A 24,584-nucleotide genomic window follows, 5' to 3' on the forward strand; every position below is an offset into this window, starting at 1 on the left:
AGATGACAGAGCAGAGCACAGTGGAGATCCCATAACGGCGAGTCCTGTAAAAAGGAGATGCTAACCAAGAGAAGGAAAATGTATTTGTTGTACTTATAGCATGTTTCTGGAACAGCACAGTCCACATTCATTCATCCTGGAGTTTTTGGGGAATCACTGACCCAATTTTAAACTCATTAGAGCAGTCTTCCCCAAATGGGTATCTCCCCAAATGTTTTGACCCACACCTGTAGTTTCTTATGATCGCTGAGAGGTGTCAGGTGACTCTTAACCAACTACAACCCCCAGGATGCTTCAGGAGGGGAAGCCACACATGTTAAAGTGGGGGTAACAGCGCTTTAAATGTGGGGTGTGCCTGTGGACTTTTGCCAATAAGGCACGCAAAAGGATTTGGTCCAAAAGGAGCTCCCTGCCAACAGAAACAGAGAATGTCAGGGAGGAGGCAAGCCTTGTCGTCACCTTGAAGAGCTAGTTTTCTGTGTGCAGGTGGATCATTCAAATGCGCCCAGCTCAATCCTGCACATGTTTGCTTGAACGCAAGTCCTGCTGAATTCAGCAGGGCAGTCAGGGCTCACCCACACTTTGGCAAACCCAGACACACTTGTGAAAACCCGATCTCACCTGCTGAATTGAAGCTGGGTTCCGCAAAATCTCTCTTTGGATTTTCTGTGCATCTGATAGGATTGCCTTACTATGTTTTTCAGTTTTGGGGAAGCTGCCCAGGACAGCTGCCCAGTCTGATAGGCAGGGTACTATTATTATTATTATTATTATTATTATTATTATTATTATTATTATACAGTGGTACCTCAGGTTACAGACGCTTCAGGTTACAGGCTGCGCTAACCCAGAAATAGTACCTCGGGTTAAGAACTTTGCTTCAGGATGAGAACAGAAATTGTGCAGCGGCAGCAGGAGGCCCCATTAGCTAAAGTGGTGCTTCAGGTTAAGAACAGTTTCAGGTTAAGAACGGACCTCCAGAACGAATTCAGTTCTTAACCCGAGGTACCACTGTATTCAGTTTTATGATCTGTTTCTTCGGTCAATGTTTGGCTGTGAAGATGATCAGTGCGTAAAAAGGAAAAGGCCGCTGGGTTTTTGCAAGGTACAGCCATGGGACGATGAGCTACTTATAAGGAAACAAGGCATAAGCATGGATTGTGCAAATGCAGAAAGTGTTGGCAGGGAGAGGTATGTGCACAGAAGCATCGTTGCACAGATCCCCTCTTCCCTCCAACCTTCTGTGTGCATTGGGAGAGAAGTCTGCAAAGCGATGCTCAGTGTGCTCACTTGGACATCTGTAAAACACGTGATCAGGGGCCTTGATAAAGCAGTTTCAGCATTTGTGTGCTCTTAGCTTGCCTCCCTATTTCCAGCTCTCAAATGCACGCCTTTCTCGCGTCCTGCTGTCACCTTCAGCCAAACAGGTTCCGCTGCCTTTTGCAAAACCTCGCAACGCCCGTTTACCCGAGTCCAGTTTAACTCTATCTACATGCTGCTTTTCCACGGCAAACTATGCGGGAAATGTCCTGCAGTAAACATTACTGCGACACCCTCCCACCAGATGTCAAAGAGAAAAATAACCACCAAACTTTTAGAAGGCAGCCCTGTTTAGGGAAGCTTTTCATGTTTAATAGGTTATTGTATTTTAGTGTTTTGTTGGAAGCTGCCCAGAGTGGCTGGGGGGACCCAGCCAGATGGGCGGGGTATACATACATTATTATTATTATTATTATTATTATTATTATTATTAGCTTGCCATCAAAATGTATCTACACCCATTGATTTGTCTCGCTTGTGCCCTGCCTTTGTCCATGCAAGGCGGCTCACGACGTACATTAACGCGGATGCATCTGAAAACAAACAACAACCAATTGAAAACAATTAAACGAACCTATTGAAAGCAGTGCCGGAATGACTTAGATTCATTTTTAAAACACACACGAAGAAGAGCGCCCCTAGAAAACCCTCTCGCAGCAGCCAGTTTGCCACCAAAGGGCTGTTGGAACAATAAATGTCTTTGCTGGCTGGTTGGCGAGAGCAAAGCAGTGAGGGCAAAATGACTCTTGCCCAAGTCTTTTGAGGCTCCGCTTTTGCAGAGGCTGTGGAAGGGAGTTCCACTGTCTAGGAGCAGCCACCAAGAAGGCCCTGTCTTGTGTCCTCACCAAAAGTGTCTGTGAAGGTGGCAGTGTTGCAGGCAAAAAAAGCCCATACAGTGGCACCTCAGGTTACATACGCTTCAGGTTACAGACTCCGCTAACCCAGAAATAGTGCTTCAGGTTAAGAACTTTGCTTCAGGATGAGAACAGAAATTGTGCTCCGGCGGCACAGCGGCAGCAGGAGGCCCCATTAGCTAAAGTGGTGCTTCAGGTTAAGAACAATTTCAGGTTAAGAACGGACCTCCGGAACGAATTGAGTACTTAAACCAAGGTACCACTGTAGTTCCTGGGTCTTGCCAAAAAAACTCAGGAGCCAGGAAGAGATAGAGTCCAATGATTTTATTACTTTGCAAACCAATAAGTTCAGCGGGATCACTTCCACAAAGGCTGAACCCCATCCCATTGCCCGGGGGGGGGGGGGGGGCGTTTACTTACAGGTTTCTTACACAAAGCGTTAAAATTTCCTCCAATCATACATAGAAACCTTTCTCATTAACTCATTCAAGGAAGAAAACTAGCTGTTGTTAACCAAAACTCATTTAGATACATTTCACTTCTAGCATAAGTGCTGACATTTGCTGACATAGCTTTAATTCACTGCCTGGCCTTCACATAAATACATTTTGTTGCAAAAGCTGTTGCGCTTTGCATTGTGTGTGCTGTGAACTTGTGTTCTCGCTATAAGAGTAAAGGTTTTGCCAGCAGTTTCTTAAAGAGCTGTCATTTTTGAGGCCCTTGGCGTCCGTCTGCCCCCCACCGCAGGAGTGAGAAATGGGCCTTCTCAGAAAATCTCAAAGCCCAGGCAGGCTCCTTTGGGGGAATACAGGGCTTATGATAGACCTGCATTTATTATAAAAGTGTATTATAATATGAGGTAGACTTGTGGGGTTCTGTGGGGAACAATATCGGGTGGGGAAGGGGCTTTCTCGAAGGGCCGCCTTCTCGTCCTAAACTGACAATAATCCCCTCCTTCAGGGTGGGATGGCAACCATTCGCTGCTCAAATTCACCACATTTTTTTAAATAACAATTTATTGAATTTCCAAATATAACAACAAAAACCATAATTTTGATTGAACATTAACCATATTTTTTTGCTCTGTTACTTCGGTCGCTGTTTGGCTGTGAAGATGCTAATGTTTCCTTATAAATAGCACCTCATTGATAGCCTCAGTCAGGAAATGGCTAGGAAACCAATATTTTAGCACGGCACAAAATTACTGTCATTTGAGCTGGTGAAGAGCTTCATAAGAATTATTTATTTTATTTCTTCAGTTATTCAGCAATACGTTTTTAGGAGAACTCTGGTGGCTCGGTTGGCAGAGCGTGAGACACTTCATCTCAGGGTTGTGGGTTCGAGATTCCTGCATTGCAGGGGGTTGGGCTGGATGACCCTCAGGGTCCCTTTCAACTCTATGATTCTATGTCCTTTTTTTGGCAAATTCCAAATATGTGCTGTGCGGCAGCATGTATTGTGGTTCCTCAGCAGCCAGGAACTCTGCACATGCTCAGAGATGTCATTCTTGTGCAGACGGTGTGAAAAGAAGCCTCAGATTTATTTACTGTGACAGCGTGCAATGTTTTTAATTCCAGGACGTTGTGCAGACACTGTCACCACACGTTTGCTCGCACAAACGAGTGTGACGATCTAGAACAATTTGAAAGGGGGTGTGGAGGAGATAGACTCTGTAATAAACGAAAATCTGCCCTTATTCCCTTATGGGGGACACAAGAGCCCATATAGAGTCCTTAAGTGGGTTCCCTATTGGTAGGAGAAAATAACAGAGGCCAACCAGAGAATATTGAGAAGCAAAGCAGCTGGTAAGCCTGATCTTTATTGATCTGTTGCAACAGGGTGCTCCCCTCACACGCAGGAAAGGAGGAAGACCCCGAACCAAGGTGTGTCCGCCCTTATATAGACATTTTAAATTGCCCCCCCTGGAGTCCAAGACCACCTCCCAGAAACATCATACCTACATCACAGAAAGGGCGGTCTACAGCAGAAATCTGAGTGCGTTGTTTACCTCCTGTCTGACAGGTTACCTGTTAATGCTCATTTGATTGGATACCCTGGGGAGCCTGGCCAGTCTTTTGTCGTGATAAATACTTAGTTCCTGAGCCAGGTCACAGGCTCACACCCTATTCATACACAGGCATACCCTTAAGACAGGATTTGTGAAGGAAAAGACAATGGGGAGGCCTTTCCATTTTCCTTGACCTTGCAGAGAAATCATTTGATCAGTTTGGGAGTCAAAATGGTTTCAGGGCTGTTTTCCTGTGCTGCTTCAGACATGCGGTTTATATATTTATGTACGTGTTTGCTTGGTACATTGATGAACATTTATTATATATATATAAGACCTTTTTTAAATTTTATTTCAATATATACATGTGGAATACTTGTTGTTTTCCAAGCGGAGAAATCTGTCATTTTAAAATGCCTGCAAACACTGAAACTTTTAATGGTGCGGAGGAGAAATCTGGGCAGGGCAACGGAGCCCACAGGATGTGGCGTCACCTCCGGGCACCAGCAAGGCATGGCAGTTCTGGGTGCAAAAACAGGCAGGAAGAGAGGGTCCGATTCGAGCTCCTCTGCCTGCAACTCTTCGCTGTCACTTTCATTTGAGATGCCACCTGCATTTGCTGGAATTGCAGCGTCTCTGGCAGCTTCCGACCAGTTTTCTTCACCTTGGACCCAGGTACAAGCCGTCTCTGTGTGTGTGCCAGGGTTTGTGCCAAAGAGGGTACCCCCGGCTGCTTTAGAAAGCCCGGCTGTTGTGGGCATGGGATGAGGCATCCCTCAAACACTACGTGCAAACACTCTTTTCTGGGGAGGTCTTTCACCCTCAAGATACTAGTCCTTCGTGTTTTCGTCTGTTTTCAAGACACAAAACCCAGCAGGTTTTCTTATGGATTGATTTGATCAGGGGTCGGTTTGGGGGCAGCAGCGGGCACCGTCAAACCCCATGGGAAGCTTGGAGGTCTGGGAGGGGCAGCATGTAGAAATGGTCTCCCTTGCAAGGTTGCTGTGAGGATGAAATGGGGAGAGGGAGAACCGTGTGAGCTTCCTTGAGCGCCATGGAGGGAAAGGCAGAATATAAGTTTGACAAATAAAGGTCCTCAAAAACAAGGCCTGGAAAATGGGTGGGGGCCGTCCCAGAGGTGACGCGCTGCGAGTGAAAAGGCCTTGCCACCCGCCTCTCCACAGAAGTTGAGAGAGGACCGTTGGGATCAATAGGATTTGTTTTGGGAGGAAGAGTCCAGAGGCGCTGAATCATTTGGTGTCCCCTAAGAATTATTTCCCCCTTCTCCCCATTTTTTTATTTTCAAAAAAGTTACTAAGAATCATTTCTATATTTATTTATGCTGTTTATTCAAAACATTTATCCTCCTACTCTTCAGCCGGAAAGGCTCCAACAATGGCTTATGTATTTGTACGAGTAGCAGCCCCTACCCTGAGGCTCGCACTCTAAAAAGACACGGCATGAAAGGAAAGAGCAATGGGGAGGGAAGAGGAATACAAGCAAACTTGGCAGCCGATGGTTAATGTTAGCATTTGTGTGTGTGTTATGTAAGCGTATTTGTGAGCCAGTGTCTCTAGTGACTAAGAGATCTGGTTATAGATCTGAGATACAGTATCTTTATCGCCATGAGCTTGCTAGGTTGCCTTAGGCTGCAATTTGGATTCAGTGGGACATTTGTGAATAGGCGTGTACATCTAGGGTAGCGGATGTGGTCCTTGCACCTCCCATCAACCGCAGATAGCAAGCCTGTTGGCTGGAGACGGCACCACGTTGGCTAACCCAGGCCACCCTCCCTCTCGGTCCATCTTCAGTAATGGGATAAAAGTACTGTTCTACGTTAAAAGGTTGTTGTAATGATTGCATCATGAGAATCTGTGAAGTGCTTTGAAGACTGGGATGCGCCGTGGAAGCTGAAGACTTGGACCCGTGGAGCTGATCCTTTGCAAAAAGTGCTCTCTAAGTGCTTTTGAGGGCCTTCTTAAATATAATAATAATAATAATAATAATAATAATAATAATTTTTTAAAAAAATATATTTATATCACGCCCTCCCCAGCCAAAGCCAGGCTCAGAGTGGCTAACAACAATGAAAGTAACACAAATATAGTATTTCTGGATGAAATTGTACCACCCTGCTTCAAAAAAAAAAAGTGGGGGGGGAGGAATGCAAGATCTGGAACTGTGATGGTGGGCTGGGGGTGTTTGGAGATTAAAGGTAAAGGTAAAGGGACCCCTGACCATTAGGTCCAGTCGTGGCTGACTCTGGGGTTGTGGCGCTCATCTTGCTTTATTGGCCGAGGGAGCCGGCGTACAGCTTTCAGGTCATGTGGCCAGCATGACTAAGCCGCTTCTGGCGAACCAGAGCAGCGCACGGAAACGCCGTTTACCTTCCCACCGGAGCCGTACCTGTTTATCTACTTGCACTTTGAGGTGCTTTTGAACTGCTAGGTTGGCAGGAGCTGGGACCGAACAACGGGAGCTCACCCCGTCGCGGGGATTCAAACTGCTGACCTTCTGATCAGCAAGTCCTAGGCTCTGTGGTTTAATGCACAGCGCCAGCACCTTTAATTCTCCGAAGGACTGTGTGATATGGAAGCCGGAGCCAGTGGCGTAGCGTGGGGGGTGCAGGGGGGGCCGGCCGCACCGGGCGCAACATCTGGGGGGGGCGCTCGCACTCGCCGCTCTCTGCCCCTACCTAAAATCCACGGGTTAGGGGGCGCAAATTACTTGCCTTGCCCCGGGTGCTGACAACCCACGCTACGCCACTGGCCGGAGCAAGGTTTTCTGTGCTGCTCCAGGGTGGTACCTGAACCAACATATTCAGATTGCAAGAAGGGCGATTCTGACTCAACATTCGGAAGGGCTTCTGACAGTGAGCCATTCAGTTGTGGAAAGGCCTACCTTGGAAGGTGGTCGACTCATTTACGGAAAGCTGTAGGCCACCTGCCAGGGATTTTTCAGCCATGATTCCTGCATTGCAGGGGGTTGGACTAGATGTCCCTTGGGGGACCCTTCCGTCTCTACATCACTGACTCTTGTTCCTGTACGTCATCGTCTTTGCTTCCTCCGTGGCTCCTTCCTCTCCTCCATCTCCGCCACCCTACCTGCGCCTTCCCTGCCTGCCCTTTCTGGCCACCATCACTTCTCCAGATGGTCTGCAGAGAGAGAGACCCCCAAAAAACCACGGCTTCCTCCCCAGCAGCCCCATTTCCCACCGAACGGGGCTCACGGGTCTCTTCTTCCTCCCACCGTGATGCGAAATCCAGACTCCTTTTGGCCGGGATTCCTTCCGGCCCCCGACTCCGCTGGCAGACTCCCGGGGACCATGCCGCAAATGTGGAATCGTTCAGAGCGAGAACAGAAGGCCTTTCTGTGAGCCACACGTTCCTCTGGGAAGCTGGCCAGGAGACCTATTACTGTCCATTAAGCAGGGCTGGGGGGCTAATGGGGTTTCGGCTGCCCCCTGGGAAAGGCCAGGCCCAGGTCTCTGTCCGACCCGTTTGTGACAGCAGTGGGAGATAGTCGGACGAGGAACCTTGACTATAAGCTGGCTGGTTCCAACCCTCCTGAAAGGGGCTTCTGGTCTTATCCTCCCCCCAGCTCTCTCCCATCCCTGGACAAAGCCACGCTCTGTTTAAATGATTAACTTCCGCACACAAAAACAGGGGTGTTTAAACTTCCAGATCGCCTTCGGATCCCCGCGGTGGATGCACCAAGCAGCGCAGGAAGATGCCTCGCGTTGCGGCCACCGGACTTGGTTCCCAAGCTTTCTGGGGCCACCCTCCCCCTTGCTTGGTCCCTTAAACACCCCCAGTGCCCCCTCCCTCGCCTATGAAAAAGCATTGCTCAGATTTGTGGGTTCGCACAGCCCACGAAGGAAGATCATAATGTTTAATAGGTTATTGCATTTTCGTGTTCTGTTGGAAGCTGCCCAGAGTGGCTGGGGAAACCCAGCCAGATGGGCGGAGTATAAATAATAAATTATTATTATTATTATTATTATTATTATTATTAACACAACAAGGTTCAGTTACAGTAGCAGCTGATGGCCCATTTATCCAAAATCCAGTTAAAACTACCGTATTTTTCGCTCTATAACACGCACCAGGCCATAACACGCACGTAGTTTTTAGAGGAGGAAAACCAGAAAAAAAATATTCTAAACGAAACCGTGGATGTATGATTTTTGTGGTTCATGCTGTGGCCACAGACATGTGATCTGACAGTGAGTTTGGAGTAGCCCAATGCAAAAATCCTGAGGATCCATGTGGATCCATGCTTTTTGCACCACTGCGGCCCCAGGCAACAGTGGGTACGTGATTTTTTTGGTGCAAGATGTAGCCATGGACATGCTATGTGATCTGATGGTGAATTTGGGGTCACCCAGTGCAAAAATCCTGAGGATCCATGTGGATCCGTGCTTTGTAACGACGTTTTAAGTGGGGAGGGAAGGAAAAGCACTCAAGGGACAAGGAGCACGCGTGGGGTGTGTGGAGAAGGATGCTGCTAATAATGCAGAAGAGGGGTTTAAGGGGAGAAGAAGCACGCGTGGGGTGGGTGGAGAAGGATGCTGCTAATAATGAAGAAGAGGGGTATAAGGGGAGAAGGCTCCTCTCCTCTCCCGCTTTGCTCCTTTAAAGCAAGCAGGCTCTCTGTCCCTCTCTCCTCCCCACTCAGCGGCTCTTCTCCGTTTCAAAGCGAGCCACGCAGGAGGGAAGGAAGGGGAACCATGGATCTTCTGCTCACGACTGCAGCAGATCCCCCCCCCCGCCACCCGTAGGCATTCGCTCCATAAGATGCACAGACATTTCCCCTTACTTTCTAGGAGGAAAAAAGTGAGTGTTATGGTGCAAAAAATACGGTATTTATAGTTTAATTACCATATTTTTTGCTCTATAAGACTCACTTTTCCCCTCCTAAAAAGTAAGGGGAAATGTATGTGCGTCTTATGGAGCGAATGCAGGCTGCGCAGCTATCCCAGAAGCCAGAACAGCAAGAGGGATTGCTGCTTTCACTGCGCAGCGATCCCTCTTGCTGTTCTGGCTTCTGAGATTTAGAATTTTTTTTTCTTGTTTTCCTCCTCCAAAAACTTGGTGTGTCTTATAGAGCAAAAAATACTGTAATTTGACGGTAGCGGTGAACTGGAGGCAGCTTTTCAAAGTCTTCGGGTCATTTACACCTCTGGAGCCCCTCTGCCACCTCCTTGCTGCTTGGGGCCCCCCACCCCAGATAACCCCTATTGTGTACTTCCATAAAAATTCTCTCCTTTTGCGTGATGTGTTGACATCGTTGTAGCAGTTATTGATAAGCCTGGCAGGCTGTAATTCCCAGATTTGAAGTGTTTAGCAACAGGTTGCTTTGCTTTTGAGGTCAAAACAGCGCATCTATGATTCTATGATTTCTAAAAGGTTTGCGTACGTCCCTTGTAGTTTTAACCTAAGTACTGAATATGACATCTCTCCTTTTTGCCCTTGATGGTAAAGACTGATGGTTCACACATACCCGCCTGCCCAGAATTCATAATTCTGGCTCTCCAAATTTCCTGGGCCTCTGCCTGCTCTCCAGCCAAGGAGAAGTTGGGGTGACTGTTTCCTAAAACCAGGACCCCCACCCTCGCCTGCCTGACTTTTTCTTCCTTCTGTTTCCCTGCAGAAGCTGAGCTGTGGCATGCAAGCAGATGAAGGAACGGACTGGCTGCTGGAACTGTTAACTGAGGTCCAACTGCAGCAGTACTTCTTGCGCATCCGCGACGACCTCAACGTCACGCGCCTCTCGCACTTCGAATATGTCAAGAATGAGGATCTGGAGAAGATTGGCATGGGGAGGCCTGGTAAGTGAGTCCACGCCACTTAACGCCGACTCAACCGGCAGCATCACGGGATGGGAAGCGAAAGGGAAGGAGGACACTCTGGAGCGTGTCCTTTTTATTGTGCGTTGATGACGATTTGTGCTCATGGATGCTTTAGCTGAGACTCCTGCATTGCAGGGGGTTGGGCTGGATGACCCCTGGGGTCCCTTCCAACTCTACAAATCTCTGAATCTGTGAAGGTCTCAGGGTAGTTATATGCAATCCTGCTATTATTATTATTATTATTATTATTATCATTTCCAAAACCAAAAAAAGAAAAATTAAAAACATCAAATTCAACATCCATATTCATTTTCTAACATAAACCTATTACATAATTAACTAAATTAAAATATACCTAATCACTCTAAACTTCTCTTTGCAATCCTGCTTTCAACGGTTTTGAGGCAAACACACTGGTTCTCGCCAATCAGTACATGCCCCATTACTTACTACGGAAATCCTATAACTTTTTGTACCACAAATCTCCGGTTTTATTTTCTGTCCCATTTTGGTTGCTCTCTAGTGCAGGAGGACCACTCCAGATGTTAGATGATCCTCCACACACCAGATGTGTGGATGATCCGGTATAGGTGAGGTAAAGGAAAAAAGGTAAAGGACCCCTGGACAGTTAAGTCCAGTCAAAGGTGACTTTGAGGTGCAGCAATCATCTCACTTTTCAGGCAAGGTTGCCGGTGACTGTCCACACAACTTTCCGGGTCATGTAGCCAGCAGGACTAAACTGCTTCTGGCACAACGGGACACCGTGATGGAAGCCAGAGTGCACGGAAATGCCATTTTACCTTCCCGCCACAGTGGTACCTATTTATCTACTTGCACTGGTGTGCTTTCGAACTACTAAGTTGGCAGGAGCTGGGACAGAGCAACAAGAGCTCACCCCATCGTGTGGATTCGAACCGCCGACCTTCTGATCGGCAAGCCCAAGAGGCTCAGTGGTTTAGAGCACAGCGCTATAAACCGGCCACAAATTGTTCTTCTTCTTATTAAATTTGCATGCCACCCTTCACAGGGCGGTTCACAACATAAAAATACAAAACGGAAATACTGAATACATAATAAAACACAAGCAAAACAAACAAACAAACAAACAAACAAACAGAAAACAGCCTCCCACAGACACATTTGAAAGGACATATAACGTTAATGCCTGATATCAATAGGCAGGGAGTTCCAAGGTTATGGAAATTTGGTTATAGAACTAGTGAAGTGGAGGCAGAGAATAGACTGAGCCAGAGGCAATGACAGGTGGAGTTCCCGTTTTGCACCTATCCTGCTCCCTGCTGGGTTTCACAAGGGCAAAACATAGAAAGCAGGATTGTCTATAACCGCCCCGATACCATCATGAGCATAAATCATCTTCAAATCTCCGAAGGGCTGTCACATGGAAGAGGGAGCCAAGCGTGTTTTCCGCTGCTCCATAGGGATTCAAATTGCAGAATGGAGATTCCAACTAAACAGGAGGAAGAACTTTCTGACGGTAAGAACCGCTTGACAGTGGAACAGACTCTCTTGGGGGTTGGACTAGATGCCCCTCAGGGGTCCCTTCCAACTCTCCAATTCTGTGATTCTATTAAAAAAAAACATGTCTGGAAGGCCCTCTGAGTAGCACAGAACTCAGCCATGTGTAGGATTGCACCGCCCAAGCGCCACATAAATGTGAAGTGCATTATGAATTTTTATTTCCATGTATTTTTAAAACTAGGGACGTGGGTGGCGCTGTGGGTTAAACCACAGAGCCTAGGACTTGCCGATCAGAAGGTCGGCAGTTGGAATCCCCGCGACGGAGTGAGCTCCCGTTGCTCGGTCCCTGCTCAGTTTGAAAGCACGTCAAAGTGCAAGTAGATAAATAGGTACCACTCCGGCAGGAAGGTAAACGGCGTTTCTGTGCGCTGCTCTGGTTCGCCAGAAGCGGCTTAGTCATGCTGGCCACATGACCCGGAAGCTGTACGCCGGCTCCCTCGGCCAATAAAGCGAGATGAGCACCACAACCCCAGAGTCGGTCACGACTGGACCTAACTGTCAGGGGTCCCTTTACCTTATTTTTAAAACTAATGCATGACACCTTATTGCCCCTTTTGGAGTTGAGGTTATGAAAAGAAAAGAAAATTGCCTTTATTTTGAAAAAGTCAGGCCTGGACGAATGATCCCAGTCCTCTTTTACTTCTTCCCAACACTAAATATCCACCTGCAGTTTGGAATGCCTAGCCAGGAATTTGCTGGGCAAACCTTTACAGGACGAAACATAGGTGACACACAGAGGTATGAAATGAAGACTTTCAGGTTTTGTGGGTTGGGTGTTATTTTTTAAAAAAGAATTAAATGAAAAGCAGTTCTCTTGGGAGCCTGAGATTGAGTGGGAGAAGAGGGAAGGAAAGGAAGGGCTTAGCCCTGTCCGTGCCAGGCAATTTCTTGCTCAAATTGAACCCTCGCCCTTTCCCCACTAACTCCCCTCTAACAGGGTTCTGGATTTGAGTCTGCAAATCTGGAACCTCAGGGTTGCTTTGAGCGGAAAACTGACCGGCAGGCTAAGAACCTCTCCCCTGCCCCCAAGTTGATCCGCTACTCAAAAGGAAAGTTTACCCTTGCTGACTTAGCTGGTATTCATTTATGAAAAACACGCAGGGCCATGTTGCAAATGTTTGCTTGTACTGTGTGCTTTGCCCTGTAGTGTCTTGGAGCGAGGTGGATCAGAGGGTGTTTCAGCTACAATATTCGGTAAATCTTTGCAGAATTACCTCCCACAATGAAACATCCAGTCTGGGGGTGATTTCCTTGTGGGGCACATGCATGCAATGGGGATTGGGGGGGGGTGTGGATACTTTGGGAACTGACCAGTCCACCCCCCCCCAACTGGCTGACCCTCTCTTTTTGCTTTCACAGGTCAGAGGCGCCTCTGGGAAGCCGTCAAGAGGAGGAAGGCTGTGTGCAAGCGGAAATCTTGGATGAGCAAAGTAAGGGCAGCTGAACCCAAGAGGGCTAGAAACTTAGTTTTTTAAAAGCAGTCTTTAAAATCCCCGCTGGATGGTTGTTTCTTAAGGACTGATTAGAGGCACATTGCTAGTCTCCCATTACCGATTTTTCATCCTCCATGCTCTGTTTATTTGCTTATTCATTCCTTTAAAAGATGCACACCCAGCTGTTCACCACGGGGTCTCTAAGGCGGCATATTTACAAAATGTGCAACAAAGCAGTGTGGAGTAGTGGTTAGAGCAGCAGGCTAGGGACCTGGGGGTCCAGGGTTTGAATCTCTACTCGGCCATGGTGACTCTGGGCGCCTCTCAGCCTAAACTGCCTGACAGGACCAATGAGGGGATTAAAATGAGGAGCGGGAGACAGCCCTTCCGATAGATGGCTGCTGTGTCACCTTTGGGATCTGCGACCAGCGGGTTGGACTAGATGATCTTGGGGGGGTCCCTTCCAGTTCTACAGTTCTGTGATTCTAGGACTGTTAAACCTTGAGCTCCTCGGAGGAAAAAGGTGGGATATAAATGCAATAAATAAATAACTAATGCAAGAACAAAATGCAAGCGAAACCGGACTTAAAACCCCAGTAATCAAAGAAATAAATCTGCATTAAGAGCAGATTAAAAAAACTGCGCTTGTTGACAGATGCACCATACAGACCTCTGTCCTCGGAAGGTTAATTTCCCAAGGCACTTTGGCTAATCGATTGCAGTTTACAGGATTAGTTGCAAGCTCAAAATAATTAACCGCCTTCGTTTCTGCTGAGCCGTCAGATGGGAGCCTGGTGCTTTTTGTCCCTCTGGCGCCCCCTTCTGGCTGAGGCTTCCTCAGGAGCAAATTTTCATCGCCAGGCTGCATTGCTACTGGGGAACCGACTCTGCCACTCTGCTGTTATTAACGTCTGTTTGCATAGGGTGCAGCAGTTGGAAGGGGGGTCCCTGCCCCCCCCGCATGCACACAGACCCGCGTACAAGCAGCAAGTGGAAGTGATAAATAGCTGCAATTGGCCGTGATGTCTGTGAGCTCAACGGCTGCAAATTGAATTCACAGTAATTATCAGGAGAGTATTGAATTAACCTTCATGGCTGGCTTGGAGCCAGGCTTTTAACTGCTTGCAGATCATTGCAGCGAGAAGCCCTCCTTTTGCTGGAGAGGGTGGGGATCTGAAAGGGCATGTCCCCTGGGATGCCTTATGAAACCAGGATCAGGCCAGAGACCCTTTGAGGTCCAGCCTTCTGCTGCTTATAGTAGCTACGCAGCTGCTTCTAGGAAACTCCTGAGCAAGACATAGAGGCAATAACCCTGCCCAGTTCTCCCTCCATGCCCTACAGAGGTATTCAGAGGTACCACTAGGACTGCAGCAAAATGTTGCAGCATGCAGCTCTTCTGTTAAGAGTTCCAGCCACTCCGTTGACTCAGTTTCCCAGGATCCTGTGCTCACAAAACATGCAACTCCTGGTGACTTAACAGCAGCTGAAGCAACCCGCGGTTAGAGGTTGTCTGTGATTAAGTGGCACATGAATGCTGGTAAATAAAGTAAAACAAATTTGTTGCGGCCAGAGCCCTCTGGCTTCCCTTCTTTACAGCACCCCATGTGGGCCGGTTCCATGATAGAATCCTGGGCACCGTGAGAATCCGTTTGGATGTTTCATGGGGAGATGGGGATCATGAGAGAACCATCCCTCCCACCCGGACACTGAGGTCCAGCACCGAGGGCCTTCTGGCGGCTCCCTCGCTGCGAGAAGCCAAGTTACAGGGAACCAGGCAGAGGGCCTTCTCGGTGGTGGCACCTGCCCTGTGGAACGCCCTCCCACCAGATGTCAAAGAGAAAAATAACTACCAAACTTTTAGAAGACATCTGAAGGCAGGCCTGTTTAGGGAAGCTTTTAATGTTTAATAGGTTATTGTATTTTAGTGTTTTGTTGGAAGCCGCCCAGAGTGGCTGGGTATAAATAATAAATTATTATTATTATTACCCGAAACCTCATGGCCAATAGGCCTTCTCTCTTGCTCAGAGACCCGTTGGGTCCCTCACCAGTCCCTGGGAAGTTGGAGTGTTTGGGAATATGCTGTGAAGCTCTGCCTATGAGATGGAGACGGGGAAAGGGCAGTCTTCTCAGGCCCTCAGCTGCCATTACCCTCATCCATCTCCGTGTGCGTGTCTACATCTTTCTTTCTTATTTATTTATACACAGCCCTTTGTTTAAAAACAAAACAAAATGTATCTCGAGGTGGTTAATAATCCTTATGTGTCTTTGTTTAATTTACTTCGGACGGTTGCATCTCGCCCTTCTTTAAAATGCATCCCAAGGCATCCCAATATAATGGCAATTTTTTTAGAGGAGAAGGAAAACTCTGACCCTAAACCTCCACTGCCTCACGGCTGTACTCATTCGTGAGAAAGGCTTCAGGAGCAAACCCTAAGGAAAAGCCCATTGTAAATTTTACAGAACAAATAAATAATTCCTCTCTCCTTCCGCGCAGGTCTTCAGTGGGAAGCGGCCTGACTCGGACTTCCAGCCCCTGGCGCAGTGCGGCCTGGGCAAGCAGTCCACCCCGCCCCCCCTGGAAGAGGGTCAGCAGCAGGCCTTGACATGCCTGATCAGCGAAAAGGACCTGGTGCTCTTTGAGAAGCTGGGCGACGGATCCTTCGGGGTGGTGCGGCGAGGGGAGTGGTGCACGCCCACCGGCAAGTTGGTAAGGGGGCCACCTTCCCCAGGCTTGGCTTCCTCTGGCTTCCTGCTGCGCTGGCAGTAAGGGAGGCGATGGGGCAGTTTAGCCAGTCCAGTGGTACCTCAGGTTACATACGCTTCAGGTTACAGACTCCACTCACCCAGAAATAGTACCTTGGGTTAAGAACTTTGCTTCAGGATAAGAACAGAAATCGTGCGGCGGCAGCGGGAGGCCCCATTAGCTAAAGTGGTGCTTCTGGCTTATGAACAGTTTCAGGTTAAGAACGGATCTCCAGAATGAATTAAGTACTTTACCTTTACCATACAGTGGTACCTCGGGTTAAGGTACCCCTGACCATTAGGTCCAGTCGTGGCCGACTCTGGGGTTGCGGCGCTCATCTCTCTTTATTGGCTGAGGGAGCCGGCGTACAGCTTCCGGGTCATGTGGCCAGCATGACAAAGCCGCTTCTGGCGAACCAGAACAGCGCACGGAAACGCCGTTTACCTTCCCACCAAAGCGGTACCTATTTATCTACTTGCACTTTGATTTGCTTTCGAACTGCTAGGTTGGCAGGAGCAGGGACCGAGCAACGGGAGCTCACCCCGTCGTGGGGATTCGAACTGCTGACCTTCTGATCGGCAAGTCCAAGGCTCTGTGGTTTAGACCACAGCGTCACCCGCGTCCCACCACTGTATGGTGCTGCTGGGTAAATAGGTAAAGGACCCCAGTCCAGTCAAAGGCGACTATGGGGTTGCGGCGCTCATCTCGCTTTTCAGGCCAAGGGAGCCGGCGTTTGTCCACAGACAGCTTTCTGGATCACGTGGCCAGCAGGACTAAAGTACTTCTTGGGCTTGCTGATCAGAAGGTCGGTGGTTCGAATCCCCACGATGGGGTGAGCTCCCATTGTTCTGTCCCTGCTCCTGCCAACCTAGCAGTTCGAAAGCACGCCAGGGCAAGTAGATAAATAGGGAAGGTAAACAGCGTTTCCGTGCGCTCTGGTTTCCGTCACGGTGTCCCGTTGCGCCAGAAGCGGTTTAGTCCTGCTGGCCACATAACCCGGAAAGCTGTCTCTGGACATTCACCGGCTCCCTCGGCCTGAAAGCGAGATAATTAATTGATAAATAAATAAATAAATAAATTTTTATTTATACCCTGCCCTTCTCGGTTCAGAAAACCAGGCTCAGGGCGGCTAACAACATATCTAAAACACTTAATTCTAAAAGCAGCATAAAATACAGTATAAAAACATGAATAACAATAAAATTCAAAGTTCAGAAATCAATTTGGGGGAAATCCATCTAATAAGCATTAGATAGTCACCAGGGCTAGCTGGCTGAATTGGTCCTACTTGGGCCAGCAAGGAGACCAGGGGAGAATTAGCTGTGGGATCCCAGAGTGGGTAATCTTCATTAAAGGGGAGGGGGAGGGAAAAGAAGGGAAATAAAAGATCAGGCTGAATTCAAATTAAAGGCCAGGCGGAATAGCTCTGTCTTACAGGCCCGACAGAAGGAGGTTAAATCCTGTAGGGCCCTAGTCTCATGGGACAGAGCATTCCACCAGGTCAGAGCCACCACTGAGAAGGCCCTGGTCCTGGTGGAGGATAGTCTGACTTCCTTAGAGCCTGGGACCTCTAAACTATGGTTATTCATGGACCTTAAGATCCTCTGTGGGGCAGACCAGGAGAGGCGGTCCCGCAACCCTATAGTCGCCTTTGACTGGACTTAACCATCCAGGGGTCCTTTATCTTTTTTACCACTGGGTAAATATTGGGGTTTGATTTACCTATGGGTTTATCATGGATTGGCCAATAGAATCCAGGCACCAGCTACACAAACAGAACATTTATGTAGATTTTGCAAGGTTTGAATGGCACAACTTCAGCCTCCCAGCAAATTAACAATTGGTTCTTCTTCTAATGTCATCTGCAACAACCGTGTTGGCCACCCTCTGGGTTAAAGATTGCGCAGCAACATCTATGCCCAAAGCTTAACCTGGCGCTGCCCTCTCTTGCTTCTTCCGCCAGTTGAACGTGGCTGTCAAATGCCTCAAGACGGACGTGCTGAGCCAACCGGAAGCCCTTGACGACTTCATCCGCGAGGTCAACGCCATGCACTCTTTGGACCACCTGAACCTCATCCGCCTCTACGGCGTGGTGCTCTCCAACCCCATGAAGATGGTGAGGACCAGACTCCCTTCTGGAGAGGCTGAGGACAGGCGCCGCTTCGGGGCTCCAGCCACAGAGGGAAAGCGCTGTTTGGGGCTGGGGCTGGTGGTGGATAATAATAATAATTTATCATTTATACCCTACCCATCTGGCTGGGTTTCCCCAGCCACTCTGGGCGGCTCCCAACAGAATATTAAAAACACTATAAAACATCAGACATTAAAAACTTCCCTAAACAGGGCTGCCTTCAGATGTCTTCTAAAAGTCAGATAGTTGTTTATTTCTGAAATATACTCGGAGTCGAGAGTGGATTTCATGCTCTTTATTCAGCTCATAGTGGTGAGGAGGAATGGAAGTTCCCCCAGAATGTCTGCTTTATATACATTATTTACACAATGGGCCCCATGTGATTGGCTAATTCCGGGATTCTCCTGTAGGCCGATCAGGTTGCGGATTCACTTCCACCTGGAGCTGGATTGGGTGGCTCCTGTGGACCAATCAGACTGCTGCATTCTGGGTCTTATTGTTCTAGGACCAATCAGACTGCTGCCTTTTGGATTCTATTCAACTCAGTACATAACACATAGAAACGTTTGAGGGGGTTTTTTGGTGTTTGAATATTTTGTTGGAAGCCACCCAGACTGGCAACCCAGTCAGATGGGTGGCAAATTAATTAATTAATTAATTAATTAATAGCCGGAAGGGACCCAGGGGATCATCTAGTCCAACCCCTTTCACTGCAGGGGGGGACTGGACACAGAACGTTGCCATTAGCAGCAGCACCCTCTAACTCAGAGTAATTCCTGTGGGGTTGGACTTGATGAGCCTTGGGGGTCCCGTCCCAACTCTACCATTCTATGAATCAGTTCTGGTCCCTTTAACCGGGCAGCGGCCCTATCGCCAACCCCGAATCGAGGGTCCCGGCCTCCGGTGTGTGTGACGTCTTTCTGTCCCGCCTCCCAGGTCACGGAGCTGGCCCCTCTGGGCTCCCTGCTAGACCGGCTGCGCAAGAACCAGGGGCACTTCCTCATCGCCACCCTCTGCCAGTATGCCATCCAGATCGCCCGCGGCATGGCTTACCTCGAGTCCAAGCGCTTCATCCACCGGGACCTGGCTGCCCGCAACATCCTGCTGGCCACCAACGACCTGGTCAAGATCGGAGACTTTGGGCTCATGAGGGCTTTGCCCAAGAACGACGACCACTACGTCATGCAGGAACATCGAAAGGTGCCCTTTGCCTGGTGAGTCGCCTGCGCCCCGTCAAGGCTTTGACCTTTAAAGCCCTTTGTGGCTTAGGGCCCTCGTATTTACGGGACCGCCTCTCCTGGTCTGCCCCGCAGAGGACCTTAAGGTCCATGAATAATCATAGCTTAGAGGTCCTGGGCCCTAAGGAAGTCAGACTATCCTCCACCAGGGCCAGGGCCTTCTCAGTGATGGCTCCGACCTGGTGGAATGCTCTGTCCCATGAGACCAGGGCCCTGCAGGATTTAAACTCCTTCCGCAGAGCCTGTAAGACAGAGCTATTCCGCCTGGCTTTCAATTTGAACTTAGCCTGATCTTTTATCCCCCTTCCTTCCCTCCCCCTCCCCTTTTTATGAAGATCACCCGCTCTGGGATCCCACAGCTCATTCTCCCCGGTCTCCTCACTGGCCGAAATAGGACTAATTTAGCCAGCTAGCCCTGGTGATCATCTAATGTTTATTGGATAGATTTTCCCCCTAAATCGATTTTGATTTTATTGTTATTCGCGTTTTATACCGTATTTTATGCTGTTTTTTGCAGCAACAATTAAGTGTTTTAAATTTGTTGTTAGCCGCCCTGAGCCCAGTTTTCTGAACTGGGAAGGGCGGGTATAAATATATATATATATTTTTTAAAAAAGGCTGGCTTAGCAGAAACCCAGGTTAAAAATGGTAGGATGCAGTTGAGCAGTGCAACACACACACACACACACACACACACACCACAAAACTCAGAAAGGAATCCGTAATGAATTGAAAAAATGTTTAAAAGTACTTTCCAAACACCCCCCCCCAAAAAAAAAACAGAGTCCTTTTTTGTTGGGAATAAGTCAGATGGAAATTCCCAGGTGTCAGAAAAAGTTATTTATGTATGCCGCTACTACGGCTCGTGTTTTGTTAGCCCCAAATTGAAAAACGAGCGAGGTCCCAACTAAAGAAAAATGGCAGCTTAAACTGATGGAATATGCGCATCTTGCAGACTTAACATATAGAATAAGAGAACAAGAAGAACATATGTTTAGAGAAGATTGGAAAATGTTTATTGATTATATGGGTGAAAATTGTGTACACTTGGCAGCGTTAAGAAATATTCAACAGTGTAAATAAGTTTTGGTGGATATAATAATGGAATACTGAATGGTATAGTTAATGTGACATATGCAGGGATTTATGATATGCAATGTTAATGCTGCCAATGTTTTGAAGTGTATGGAGTTTTTCCCCATTTAGTCAATAGACGTTTTCAAATCTTCTTTAAACCTATGTTCTTCTTGTTCACTTGTTAAGTCTGCAAGTTGCGCATGTTCTGTCAGTTTAAGTTGCCATTCTTCTTTAGCTGAGACCGTGCTCATTTTCCATCTTGGGGCTAACCAACCTGTCTCATTCTCCACCCAGCATTGTTTTGAGTTGCAGTTATACCTATCCCCCCCCACACACTTCAAATTGCACTGACGCATCTCTCTCTTTCCTCCTGCCCACCTGCAAATCCAGGTGCGCCCCTGAGAGCCTGAAGACCCGCACCTTCTCTCACGCCAGCGACACCTGGATGTTCGGCGTGACGTTGTGGGAGATGTTCACCTACGGACAGGAGCCTTGGATTGGCCTCAACGGCAGTCAGGTACGATCGCGGGGGCCTGATCTGCGCAGTGCCCCACCTTGTTGTTGTTTAGTCGTTTACTCGTGTCCGCCTCTTCGTGACCCCCTGGACCAGAGCACGCCAGGCCCTCCTGTCTTCCACTGCCTCCCACAGCTTGTCAAAGTCATGTTCGTAGCTTCGAGAACACTGTCCCACCATCTCGTCCTCTGTGTCCCCTTCTCCTTGCGCCCTCCATCTTTCCCAACATCAGGGTCTTTTCCAGGGAGTCTTCTCTTATCCTGAGATGGCCAAAGTCTTGGAGCCTCAGCTTCAGGATCTGTCCTTACAGTGAGCACTCAGGGCTGATTTCCTTCAGAATGGAGAGGTTTGATCTTCTTGCCTCACCTTACCTCGTGAAAAGAGAGCTGAAATCCTCACAAACGAGAGGGTGTTGATGTTTTTAAATGATGTGCACTGGACCTCCTGTGTCGCTCTCTGCGTTGCTACCAAGCTCCTAGTCCTCACTGAGGAGGCTTGCTGGTGGGCCGGTTCCGGCTTGCTCTCCTGAGCCCTGTTTCCTTTGCCTAGATTTTGCACAAGATTGACAAGGAGGGAGAGCGGCTGCCGCGGCCAGAAGACTGTCCCCAGGACATCTACAACGTCATGCTGCAATGCTGGGCACACAAGCCGGAAGACCGACCCACATTTGTGGCCCTGCGTGACTTCCTCCTGGAGGTATTTGCCAGAGGTGTTTTGGGGTTTTGGGGAGGGAGGGAGGGAGGAATGCAAAATAATAGCAGCTGGGAAAATCAGTGTTAACCTGTGTGCCCAAACTAAATCATGTCTGGAGGAATAATAATAATAATAATAATAATTTTTTTATCCCGCCCTTCCCGGTTCAGAAAACCAGGCTCAGGGCGGCTAACGCCAGATTTAAAACACTTAATTGATGCAACAAAAAACAGCATGAAATACAGTATAAAATGTGAATAACAATAAATTCAGAATTCAAATCAATTTAGGGGGGAAATCCATGGGGAATGGGGAACCTTGGATGTAAGCGAGCAAACTTGTTTTCTGCTGCTGTGGGGGGTAGGCCCCAAACCGATGACTTCAAGTTACAAGGAAGGAGATTCTGACTAAATATCAGGAAGAACTTTCTGGCATTAAGCACTGTTTGATAGCAGAATGGACCCCCTCAGAAAGAAGGTGGTGGATTCTCCTTCCTTGGAGGTTTCTAAGCAGAGGTTGGGTGGCCTACTGGCAAGGATTGTTTAGGGGTTCCTGCATTGCAGGGGTTGGGCTAGATGACCACTGGGGTCCCTCCCAACTCGGCAGTTCTACGATTCTATGACTCAGAAACCCTTGAAGGCATCTCTTATTTGGGTGTCCTCTCTGCTGCCACCTAGTGAGAGAGAGAGAGAGAGAGAGAGAGAGAGAGAGAGAGAGAGAGAGAGAGAGAGGCAACTATCACAGGTTCTATTTTATTTTACAGTGGTACCTTGGTTCTCAAACTTAATCCATTCCAGAAGTCCGTTCCAAAACCAAGGTGCGCTTTCCCATGGAAAGTAATGCAAAACAGACTAGTCCATTCCAGACTTTTAAAAACAACCTCTAAAACAGCAATTTAACATGAATTTTACTATCTAACGAGACCATTGATCCATAAAATGAAAGCAAAAGTCAATGTACTGTACTATAAAACAAATAAGACAGTATTGTAGATGATAAAAATAAAATAAAAAATTTCTTTCTTACCTGCACTGATGATAGTTATTGTTTGGATGGAGGGCTTTTATCCATTTCCACAGTCAATCAATCACACGCAGTCAATCAATCAATCCACACAGCCACAAAAACAAATTAACCGAAAAAGCCACAAAAACGCAAAATAAATAGCAAAAACAAAAGCACCAAACCTAATCTGTTCCAGAGGTCCGTTTGACTTCCAAAACGTTCGAAAACCAAGGTGCAACTTCTGGTTGGTGCAGGCAGCCCGGAAACAATAGCGGATGGCCACATCGGATGTTCGGCTTCCAAAAAAATGTTCACAAACCAGAACACTTGCTTCTGGGTTTTCGGTGTTTGGGAACCAAGGTACCACTGTATTGCATTTCGTATTTTCGCATGTTTATCTCACCTCTCCCCCAAGATAGCATGCGTGGTTCTCAGCCTAGTTTTATCCTCACAACTACCTTGCGAAGTCGGTTTGGGCTGAGAAACTGTGACTGTTGCAGTGAGCTCATCGGAGGCTAAGTGGAGATTCGAACTCAGGTCCTCGCCTTCGGCTGGGGGCCAGGGCAGTTTCCCTCCCAGCAGATCTGCTAGCTTTTGGCTGGGTGGTCTCTTTGCTGAGCCTTCACGTCTCCCCTCCTTTCCTCCCCCAGGCGCAGCCCACGGATATGCGTGCGCTGCAAGATTTCGACGAGCCGGACAAGCTGCACATCCAGATGAACGACATCATCACGGTCATCGAGGGCAGGTAGCGTGGGGCGAGGGGAGGACTGGGCAAACTTTGAGAGGGACCCAGGGGGCGAATTCCGACCTCGTCTAAGAAACCTTAATCACCGTGGGCAGTGCGGCCCTATGCGCTTCTACCGAGAAATGCAACTTATTCTGCAAGACGGTCGCCCAAATCACCTGCTTTGCAAAGGCTGTTTCCAGAGGTTGTTGCAGGATAGCTCAGCCGGTCTCGCGCGAGACGATCTCAGGATCGCGGGTCCCACGTTGAACAGAAAGTGTCCTACATCGCAGGGGGGTTTGACTAGATGATTTTTGGGGGTCCTTTCCAACTCTAAGATACTGGTATTCCACCTGCCAAAGAGTCCCTGGGAAGAGAGAGTCTGACCAGGGCATTGGCTCGCTGTTTTGCCTTGGCCAAGTTGCTTTGCCACGGTCGTCCCCGCCCGATTTTCAGAATAGGTGGCTTTGAGGGCAAGCGCAAACAGAGATTGTCAAACAGCAGCAAAAGCTCCTCTGATTGAAATCGCCCTGGATCATCATAAAATGTGAAGGATGGACTCAGGAATCTCATGGGGCTGTGCTTTGGGAAGGAGGGGGAACGTAGCGCGCATGGCATCCAATTACATTTGGTTTCTGCTTAACTTAGCTGGGAGGGTCTTTCTGCTCCCCCCTGGAGTCAGGGGCTGGGATCCTGACCGACGCAGATGCTTAGAAACTGGGTGCAAGTTTAAATAGGTTTTTAGTCTAGTGTTAGGGACACGGGTGGCGCTGTGGGTTAAACCACAGAGCCTAGGACTTGCCGATCGGAAGGACAGCGGTTCGAATCCCCGTGACGGGGTGAGCTCCCATTGCTCGGTCCCTGCTCCTGCCAACCTAGCAGTTCAAAAGCGCGTCAAAGTGCAAGTAGATAAATAGGTACCGCTCTAGCGGGAAGGTAAACGGCGTTTCCGTGCGCTGCTCTGGTTCGCCAGAAGCGGCTTAGTCCTGCTGGCCACATGACCCGGAAGCTGTACGCCGGCTCCCTCGGCCAATAAAGCGAGATGAGCGCCGCAACCCCAGAGTCGGCCACGACTGGACCTAATGGTCAGGGGTACCTTTACCTTTACTAGTCTAGTGTTGCTTTAACTTTTCAAAAGACTGACATTATCGCCGTTAACTTTTTCACATGGGCCATGATGGCCTTATCTTTTTTCGTAGACAGCTTTCAGCTCTGTGTGTGTGTGTGATGATTTACAATCAGGTGGTACATAAATTTTATGGAATAAATAGAATGAATTAATGCATAAAGCTTTGTGGGCGGGATGCTCAGAAAGGCTTCGTTTGCTGAAGCTCGGTGTGGCTGGGATTATTCTATGTGGGGTTACTTGGAGGCATTTTAGCAGAGATTGGGCGGCCAACTGCCAGGGGTTCCTCACCCGTGATTCCTGCATTGCAGTGGGTTGGACTAGATGA

The 24,584-nt window shown here is 48.3% G+C and overlaps 1 protein-coding gene across 6 annotated transcripts in view; it reads left to right on the forward strand.

Annotated features, from left to right (window-relative positions):
* TNK2 (tyrosine kinase non receptor 2) overlaps positions 1 to 24,584 on the forward strand; it is a 101,872-nt gene that overhangs the window by 47,420 nt on the left and 29,868 nt on the right. For all 6 annotated transcript variants that reach the window (XM_081007394.1, XM_081007395.1, XM_081007396.1 and 3 more), the window contains 8 exons: positions 9,835 to 10,012; positions 12,932 to 13,002; positions 15,500 to 15,712; positions 17,712 to 17,864; positions 18,816 to 19,093; positions 20,585 to 20,711; positions 21,258 to 21,404; positions 23,057 to 23,151. In XM_081007394.1, coding sequence (XP_080863520.1) covers positions 9,835 to 10,012; positions 12,932 to 13,002; positions 15,500 to 15,712; positions 17,712 to 17,864; positions 18,816 to 19,093; positions 20,585 to 20,711; positions 21,258 to 21,404; positions 23,057 to 23,151 — 1,262 coding nt within the window. The remainder of the gene's footprint in view (positions 1 to 9,834; positions 10,013 to 12,931; positions 13,003 to 15,499; positions 15,713 to 17,711; positions 17,865 to 18,815; positions 19,094 to 20,584; positions 20,712 to 21,257; positions 21,405 to 23,056; positions 23,152 to 24,584) is intronic.

Source organism: Podarcis pityusensis (genome assembly GCF_964106645.2).
Source record: "Podarcis pityusensis genome assembly, chromosome: 5".
Lineage (NCBI taxonomy): Eukaryota > Metazoa > Chordata > Lepidosauria > Squamata > Lacertidae > Podarcis > Podarcis pityusensis.